Source organism: Ascaphus truei, unplaced genomic scaffold, assembly GCF_040206685.1.
Source record: "Ascaphus truei isolate aAscTru1 unplaced genomic scaffold, aAscTru1.hap1 HAP1_SCAFFOLD_3500, whole genome shotgun sequence".
Taxonomy (NCBI): domain Eukaryota; kingdom Metazoa; phylum Chordata; class Amphibia; order Anura; family Ascaphidae; genus Ascaphus; species Ascaphus truei.
Genome location: NW_027456509.1, coordinates 8,831 through 18,069, shown reverse-complemented (window position 1 = coordinate 18,069; position 9,239 = coordinate 8,831). Strand labels below are relative to the sequence as shown.

Here is a 9,239-nt window from a genome sequence, read left to right as displayed (position 1 = left end):
TCTCTCACTTTTCTTTCTCTCCCATGTCTTTTTCTATTCTCTCCCTTTCCCTCTCTCTTGCTTCCCATCTTTTTCTACCACTGTCTCCCTCTCTCACTACTCTTTTACGGCCTCTCTCCCCCAAGGTGCAGCTTCTCATGCAGTGTAAGCGCTTTGAATGTCAGAATGGGAAGATGTTCCAGAGACTGGTGAACGATCGGTGGACACTCTGCAGGTCTCTGACAGGGAAGGGGTTAATGGAGCGCTACTCTGCAGGGTGCTGGCAGGAGAGAGGTTAATGGAGCGATGCGCTGCAGGTCTATGGCAGGGAAGTGGTTAATGGAGTGAGGCTCTGCTGGGACAAGGGGTTAATGTGCGGGGCTCTGCAGGTCTATGGCAGGGGAAGGGGTTAATAGAGCAACACTCTGCATGTCCCTTCTCTCTAGCTGCACAAGTTTGACTCTGAACCTCTTCCCTTCCTGAGTGAACTCACCGAGATCCAGATCTCCTTCCCGCCCAGGTAAGACCCTCCTGTGCAGAGCAATAAGGCACTTGGGGGTTGGGTGGCCCAAAATTAATATTATTTATAAAGTTTTGAACAGTGCCAGTTCTGGGGCAATAAGGCACTTAAGAGCTGGGTTCCCCTTACTTAGTATCTACTATTTATTTCTGAAAGCATTGTATGTATGTATGTTTCACTGTGTTCCCTGTCCCTAGCGGCAATCTCATTGGTCCTCCTTGGGCCGCCCGCCCCCGCACACCTCTCATTGGCCCTCACACACTCAAACCACCCCCTTGGCCCGCCCCCCACACCTCTCATCGAGGCGGAGTGACGGGCCAAAGGTCCAAAAAACACACACACACACACATACACACACCTCTCTCTCTGTCCTCTCCCCCCCATCACACTCACCTCCCCCCCTCCCCGGTGCTCCACTCACCTCCCGCCTCCCGTCCACTCACCTCTGCTCCACTCACCTCCCTCGCTCCACTCCCTCCTGCTCCACTCACCTCCCTCCCGCTCCACTCACCTCCCTCTCCACTCACCTCCCTCCCGCTGCACTCCCCTCTCCACTCACCTCCCTCCCCTCCTCCCGCTCCACTCACCTCCCTCTCCACCACCTCCCTCCCGCTCCACTCCCTCCGCTCCACTCACCTCCCGCTCCACTCACCTCCCTCCCGCTCCACTCACCTCCCTCCCAGGCGCGGGGACAGGCAGTGGGCAGGGCAGCCTGCCGCTGCCATGCGGCACCTAAGATGGCGGCGGACGGAAGGACCCTCTTCCTGGCGGCGGCCGGAAGGGAGAGGTCCCGCTCCACTCACCTCCGTCACGCTCCACTCCCCCGCTCCACTCACCTCCCGCTCCACTCACCTCCCGCTCCACTCACCTCCCTCCCCAGCGCGGGGGACAGGCAGTGGCAGGGCAGCCTGCCGCTGCCACGCGGCACCTAAGATGCAGCGGACGGAAGGACCCCCTTCCTCCCTCGAGGACTAAGTAACATGGCGGCGGCCGGAAGGAGAGGTGACGTGTGTGTGTGTATGTGTGTGTGACACTGTGTGTGTGTGTGACACAGTGTGTGTGTTGTGTGTGTGTGTGTGTGTGTGTGTGTGTGTGTGTGTGTGTGTGTGTGTGTGTGTGTGTGTGTGTGTTGTGTGTGACACTTTGTGTGTGACACTGTGTGTGACACTTTGTGTGTGTGTTACACGTGTGTGTGTGTGTGGGACACAGTGTGTGTGCCCCCCCTCCTGTCACCCCGCTCCTGTCCACTGTCACCCCCCTCCTGTCCACTGTCACCCCCTCCTGTCCACTGTCACCCCCCTCCTGTCCACTCTCCCCCCCCTCCTGTCCACTCTCCCCCCTGTCCCCTGTCCCCCTCTGTCCACCCCCCCCTGTCCACTTCCCCCTCCTTGTCCACTGCCCCCCCTCTGTCCACTGTCCCCCCCCTCATGTCCACTGCCCCCCGCCCCCTCATGTCCACTGCCCCCCCTCCTGTCCACTACCCCCCCCCTCCTGTCCACTACCCCCCCTCCTGTCCACTGTCCCCGTCCCCTCCTGTCCACTGTCCCCGTCCCCTCCTGTCCACTGTCCCCGTCCCTCTCCTCCTCCTGTGTCCACTGTCCCTCCCCCCACCTTTTCCTAGCGGCAAATTTAACTCACGGGCAACGCCGGGGTCTCTCAGCTACTAATATATATAGATCGGTGTAGTGTCACTGCTGGGGCAATAAGTCACTCAGGCGTTGAGTTACCCGGGATGCTGCTGCTCTGTCTTCTGTCCTCAGTTACCCATTCAGTGAGAGTGTGGAGAGGCCCTCAGAGTTCATGAGGACGCGCTGTCCTGCGTGGTGTGACCGGGTCTTTATGTCACATTCCGCTAGTGCTCTCTTTCACAAGGTCAGGTGTCTTCCTCCCCCTTCCTCTTCTTCTGTCGTTCAGCCTCTCCCTTCCTCTTCTTTTGTCGTTCAGCCTCCCCCTTCCTCTTCTTCTGTCGTTCAGCCTCCCCCTTCCTCTTCTTCTGTCGTTCAGCCTCCCCCTTCCTCTTCTTCTGTCGTTCAGCCTACCCCTTCCTCTTCTTCTGTCGTTCAGCCTCTCCCTTCCTCTTCTTCTGTCGTTCAGCCTCCCCCTTCCTCTTCTTCTGTCGTTCAGCCTCTCCCTTCCTCTTCTTCTGTCGTTCAGCCTCTCCCTTCCTCTTCTTCTGTCGTTCAGCCTCCCCCTTCCTCTTCTTCTGTCGTTCAGCCTCCCCCTTCCTCTTCTTCTGTCGTTCAGCCTCTCCCTTCCTCTTCTTCTGTCGTTCAGCCCCTCCTCTTCTCTGTCTCAGCCTCCCCTTCCTCTTCTTCTGTCGTTCAGCCTCCCCCTTCCTCTTCTTCTGTCGTTCAGCCTCCCCCTTCCTCTTCTTCTGCCGTTCAGCCTCCCCCTTCCTCTTTTTCCATTCCCTCGTTCTCCCCCATTTCTTTCTTATGTCTTTTCTTTCTCTTTAATTCTCCCCCTCACTTCATTTCACTATATCCTCCTCTCCCCCTTCCCCCCCGACCCCACCTCCTGTCTTCCCCTCTCACCCTCTCCCTCTTCCTCCCCCTCCTCTTCCTCCCCCTTCTCCTCTTCCCCACTCCTCTCTCCCCACCCCCTCTCCTCTCCATGTCAACCCTTTCCACCTCTCTTCCCCCCTACCAACCTCCTCCTTTCTCCCTCTCCCTGCCAACCTCATCCTCCTCTTCCGTCCCCCAAACCCCCTCCTCCCCTCTCCCCCCAACCCCCCTCTCCCCCCAACCCCTACTCCTCTTTCCACCCACAACCCCCTCCTCCTCTCTTTCCACCCACAACCCCCTCCTCCTCTCTACCCCCCCAACCCCCTCCTTCTCTTCTCTTACCCTTCCAACCACCTTCTCCTCCCTCCCCCCAGCCCCCTTCTCCTCTCTCTCCCACAACCCCCTCCTCCTCTCTCGCCCCCAACCCCCTCCTCCTCTCTCCCCCCCCAACCCCCTCCTCCTCTCTCCCCTCGCAAACCCCACCTCCTCTCTTCCCTGCCTAATCCCCTTCTCCCCTCTTCCCCCCCCACCCTCCTCCTCCCTCTCCCCTCAACCATCCTCCTCACTCCCAACCCTCCTCCTCTCTCTCCCCCAAGCCTCCTCCTCCTCTCTCCCCCAACCCTCCTCCTCCTCACTTCCAACCCTCCTCCTCCTCCTCCTCTTTCTCCCCCAACCCCCTCCTCTCTCTCCCCCAACCCCCTCCCTCTCCCCCCAACCCCCTCCTCTCTCCCCCCCCTCAACCCCCTCCGCTCTCTCTCCCCCCAACCCCCTCCTCTCTCCCCCCCCTCAACCCCCCCTCTCTCTCACTTATGTTCTCACAGGGTGAGGATGGAGGGAACTTTGTTCAGTATGACAGGATCGGAGCAGACGTTTGCATGGGAGACCACAAGGTGAGGAGGGCAGGGGGAATTTCTACATATCATGGGGGTATTTACTTCGGTAGAGGGGGCATTTACAGCCACATATAATGGTGGCAGTCACGTAACCAGATAACCATTAATCTATTTCTTTCCTTCCCACCAACCTACTCTATCCCTTTCTCACCCACTTCCCTTTCTCACCCACTTCCCTTTCATCGTTCACTCTTCCTCTATCTCTCTACCTCCATGCCTTCTCCTCCGTTCTCTTTCCTTAGCCTGTGTTCCTGTTTTTTTGAAATGATGTTACCTACAGAGACAGCTGCAGACTGACAGGTGAGTGTGGGAGACACCCATCAAGAGTCAAAGTTCAGAATGAGTGAGACTGCTCATGCAGTGTGTGAGAATGCCCATCTAATGAGTGCGGGCTACCCATCTAATGAGTGCGGGCTGCCCATCTAATGAGTGCGGGCTGCCCATCTAATGAGTGCGGGCTGCCCATCTAATGAGTGCGGGCTGCCCATCTAATGCGCGCGGGTTGCCCATCTAATGAGTGCAGGCTGCCCATCTAATGCATGCGGGCTGCCCATCTAATGCGTGTGGGCTGCCCATCTAATGCGTGTGGGCTGCCCATCTAATGCGCGCCGGCTGCTTATCTAATGCGCGCGGGCTGACCATCTAATGCGCGCGGGCTGCCCATCTAATGCACGCGGGCTGCCCATCTAATGAGTGCGGGCTGCCCATCTAATGCGTGTGGGCTGCCCATCTAATGCGCGCGGGCTGCCCATCTAATGAGTGCGGGCTGCTTATCTAATGAGTGCGGGCTGCTTATCTAATGCGTGCGGGCTGCCCATCTAATGCGTGTGGGCTGCCCATCTAATGCGTGTGGGCTGCCCATCTAATGAGTGCGGGCTGCCCATCTAATCAGTGCGGGCTGCCCATCTAATGAGTGCGGGCTGCCCATCTAATGCGTGTGGTCTGCCCATCTAATGCGCGTGGGCTGCCCATCTAATCCGTGCGGGCTGCCCATCTAATGCGTGTGGGCTGCCCATCTAATGCGTGTGGGCTGCCCATCTAATGAGTGCGGGCTGCCCATCTAATGAGTGCGGGCTGCCCATCTAATGCGTGCGGGCTGCCCATCTAATGCGTGCGGGCTGCCCATCTAATGCGTGCGGGCTGCCCATCTAATGAGTGCGGGCTGCCCATCTAATGAGTGCGGGCTGCCCATCTAATGAGTGCGGGCTGCCCATCTAATGCGTGTGGGCTGCCCATCTAATGCGTGCGGGCTGCCCATCTAATGAGTGCGGGCTGCCCATCTAATGCGCGCGGGCTGCCCATCTAATGAGTGCGGGCTGCCCATCTAATGCGTGTGGGCTGCCCATCTAATGAGTGTGGGCTGCCCATCTAATGAGTGTGGGCTGCCCATCTAATGAGTGCGGGCTGCCCATCTAATGCGTGTGGGCTGCCCATCTAATAAGTGCGGGCTGCCCATCTAATGAGTGCGGGCTGCCCATCTAATGCGTGCGGGCTGCCCATCTAATGCGTGCGGGCTGCCCATCTAATGAGTGCGGGCTGCCCATCTAATGCGTGCGGGCTGCCCATCTAATGCGTGCGGGCTGCCCATCTAATGAGTGCGGGCTGCCCATCTAATGCGTGTGGGCTGCCCATCTAATGAGTGCGGGCTGCTTATCTAATGCGTGCGGGCTGCCCATCTAATGCGTGCGGGCTGCCCATCTAATGAGTGCGGGCTGCTTATCTAATGCGCGCGGGCTGCCCATCTAATGCGCGCGGGCTGCCCATCTAATGCGTGCGGGCTGCCCATCTAATGCGTGCGGGCTGCCCATCTAATGCGCGCGGGCTGCCCATCTAATGCGCGCGGGCTGCCCATCTAATGAGTGCGGGCTGCTTATCTAATGAGTGCGGGCTGCTTATCTAATGCGCGCGGGCTGCCCATCTAATGCATGCGGGCTGCTTATCTAATGAGCGCGGGCTGCCCATCTAATGAGTGCGGGCTGCTTATCTAATGCGCGCGGGGCTGCCCATCTAATGAGTGCGGGCTGCTTATCTAATGAGTGCGGGCTGCTTATCTAATGCGCGCGGGCTGCCCATCTAATGCATGCGGGCTGCTTATCTAATGAGCGCGGGCTGCCCATCTAATGAGTGCGGGCTGCTTATCTAATGAGTGCGGGCTGCTTATCTAATGCGCGCGGGCTGCCCATCTAATGAGTGCGGGCTGCCCATCTAATGCGTGTGGGCTGCCCATCTAATGAGTGTGGGCTGCCCATCTAATGAGTGCGGGCTGCCCATCTAATGAGTGCGGGCTGCCCATCTAATGCGTGTGGGCTGCCCATCTAATGAGTGCGGGCTGCCCATCTAATGAGTGCGGGCTGCCCATCTAATGAGTGCGGGCTGCCCATCTAATGCGCGCGGGCTGCCCATCTAATGCGCGCGGGCTGCCCATCTAATGCGTGCGGGCTGCTTATCTAATGCGTGCGGGCTGCTTATCTAATGCGCGCGGGCTGCCCATCTAATGAGTGCGGGCTGCCCATCTAATGCGTGTGGGCTGCCCATCTAATGAGTGCGGGCTGCTTATCTAATGCGTGCGGGCTGCTTATCTAATGCGCGCGGGCTGCCCATCTAATGCGTGCGGGCTGCCCATCTAATGCGTGTGGGCTGCCCATCTAATGCGTGCGGGCTGCCCATCTAATGCGCGCCGGCTGCTTATCTAATGCGCGCGGGCTGCCCATCTAATGCGCGCGGGCTGCTTATCTAATGCGCGCCGGCTGCTTATCTAATGCGCGCGGGCTGCCCATCTAATGCGTGCGGGCTGCCCATCTAATGCGTGCGGGCTGCCCATCTAATGCGCGCGGGCTGCCCATCTAATGTGCGCGGGCTGCTTATCTAATGCGCGCGGGCTGCCCATCTAATGAGTGGAGTCTTAATACTTTTATACTGTTTCTTACTGACCTGTTCCCTTTCTCTCCCCAGTGTCTGGATTCCACCCTTGTTTCTCCATCAATGCTGGGGTGCGCTCCTTGTGGTCTATCGGTTAGTGGGACACATGCAGACTCAAAGCATGTCTCTGATATCTAGTTATATGTATCCCCATGTAGTCCCCATGTATCCTTCATGCTGGTTTGCAGTCATGTTACTTGGCTGATTGAGCATTATAGAAAACCTGAATTTTCATGCGCTACAAACGCGCTGTCACTGCTTTGGACATTGACGTCTGACGTCATAGCCATGTGACTGTGGTAGTCGTACGGGGGATTCCAACACCGGAGCAGCACCTGACCGAGTAGAGCAAAACAACACTGCAGGAGTTAAGAACTCCAGGCACGGAGGATTCCAAGCAAAGGGGGAGCCAGCTGATCTGTACACTGATTCTCTGTGAGGTGACACTGCCTGATTTTATCGGCTATGTTGTAAGTAGCCAATTTGCTATCTCTATATAAAGTTGCCATTTCATACGTCACTATTGTGGCCCTTTTTTCATTCTCTTTACTTTGTTACTACCTTGAACACCTTCCGATGACACATTGTGTATAACTTTTATTAATTACTGAATAATTTATCTGCGCCTGTTATTCATATTGTTTGAGAGATATATATATATATGCAAGCATAGGCTGCGTCCACGCTGCCGCTGACCGCGTTTGGGGTTCGCGGTTGGCGCGGCCAGCACAATTTAAATCTGTCCGCCCAAGCGGTGCGCCCGTGAGCGCGCACGTACGCTCGCAGGCTCTGGGCACTTGCCGAGACAGATTCATTTGAGTTTGAGGGGTCACATGACCTCCTCAGCCAATCAGCGCCAGTCACTGTTAGGCCATTGCCGCCCCACTCACGCTTACAGAAAAAGTTGCCGGGCACCCAGCGCCCATGATTGGAGAGTTGGTGACGTCACCACTCTCAAGCATGAGCGCTCTCAGCGGCAGCATGGCCGCAGCCTTATGCTTGCTGCATTACACCGCTTTTCATCACAGCCTGGGTTAAGATGCATAGCCAGTAAACCTACTCACAGACAGATTTTGTTCCCCCCGCTTCCCCTATAGACTGTATTCCCGAAGTTGAACAAGTCCTTTTAACTTTTCACCAAAAATCTTCAGCCAGTAGGCCTCGATCTTCGGTGCCGTCCTCCGTCAGGATTCGGAACGTCCTTCTCTTCCTCCCTTCGGCCAGAACGCCCGCAAGAAAGTCCAAGTCTTTTGGTTTTTCGGCCGGAGCCTAATTACCTTGTTGTTTTCCCTCCAAGAGGAACTGTGACCAATCCGTAGTGCATAGTTTATGCCGAAGCTCCCAGACCCAAATAGGCCGGGTGGGTTACAAAGTGTCATCCCTCCTTAGCCAGAAAGCCCAGGGAGCGGCGGGAATGAGGGAAGTAAATCCTTGAAGTCAAGGGTCCCTGTTTAGTACAAGTGTGTCCCTGTGTCAGGGCATAACCTCGCTCCCTGTGAGCTTCACACAGACCGTACTCTACTACGAACCCCTCCCTGGGATTCTCCAGCTGGGGGTGCAGGGACCCAAGAAAATCTTGGTCTCATCCCACCTCTCGGCCAGGCCACAGGACCACATGTGTGCCACTGGCCATCCTACTCCTGCCACAGGTACGATAGAATCCCAGGGGGGGAGGGCTGTTTGTAGTAGAGTACCATCTGTTTGAAGCTCACAGAGGGCAAGGTTAAGCCCTAGCGCATGCAACACACTGGTACTTTGAATCGTTCCAATCATGGACACCTGATGTCAAGGATTTACTTCCCTCACTTCCGTGGTTACTGGGAATCTGGCTTAGGAGCACGAAAATTTTTAACCCCCCCCCCCCGGCCAATTTGTGGTGGGGGTGCATGGACATTGCACTATGGCTGGTCAGAGGGAAATGACCAGGGTGATTTGGCTTCGCCTGAAAACCAAAGACTTGGACACTCTTGCGGGCCTTCTAGCAGGTGGAAGCACTGTATGCGAGGCGATAATGGTGAAAAGCAGGGTTGGAGACCTGTCAAAGACATGTGAATGTGCTCACAAGTGATATTTTCATTACGCACTCGTGTGTATATATGTATGTGTGTATATATATATATATATATATATATATATATATATATATATATATGTATATATATATATGTATATGTATCTGACTGAAACCTATTGTGCGTGTTATAGCCAATAAAGAATATCACTTGTGAGCACATTCACATGTCTTAGACAGGTCGGCACCTGCCTTTCACCATTATCACCTCGCATACAGTGCTTCCACTGCAGCAAGGGATTCTGGGAAATGGCATGCAAATGAGCACACAATGTGTCACCTTTTGCCTGAAATCCATTTTTACATGGAACCCATATAAGCAAATGCTCCGCTGTTCACACAGATTTTAAGCA

General features: G+C 56.1%; 1 protein-coding gene across 1 annotated transcript; it reads left to right on the top strand.

The window, feature by feature from the left end:
* The first annotated feature begins 123 nt into the window (after positions 1 to 123).
* LOC142483650 (inositol polyphosphate-5-phosphatase A-like) lies at positions 124 to 7,335 on the top strand. Its single transcript, XM_075583665.1, has 6 exons — positions 124 to 214; positions 426 to 499; positions 2,260 to 2,371; positions 3,825 to 3,893; positions 4,139 to 4,196; positions 6,849 to 7,335. Exons 1-5 carry the CDS (start codon positions 158 to 160, stop codon positions 4,157 to 4,159), a joined length of 333 nt encoding a protein of 110 aa, XP_075439780.1. The 5' UTR covers positions 124 to 157; the 3' UTR covers positions 4,160 to 4,196; positions 6,849 to 7,335.
* The last annotated feature ends 1,904 nt before the right edge of the window (positions 7,336 to 9,239 follow it).

Coding starts and splice junctions, on each gene's coding strand:
- LOC142483650 (XM_075583665.1), top strand. CDS start 158: ATGTCAGAATGGGAAGATGTTCCAGAGACTGGTGAACGATCGGTGGAC. Junction 215..425: donor GATCGGTGGACACTCTGCAG/GTCTCTGACAGG, acceptor CCTTCTCTCTAG/CTGCACAAGTTTGACTCTGA. Junction 2,372..3,824: donor CTAGTGCTCTCTTTCACAAG/GTCAGGTGTCTT, acceptor ATGTTCTCACAG/GGTGAGGATGGAGGGAACTT.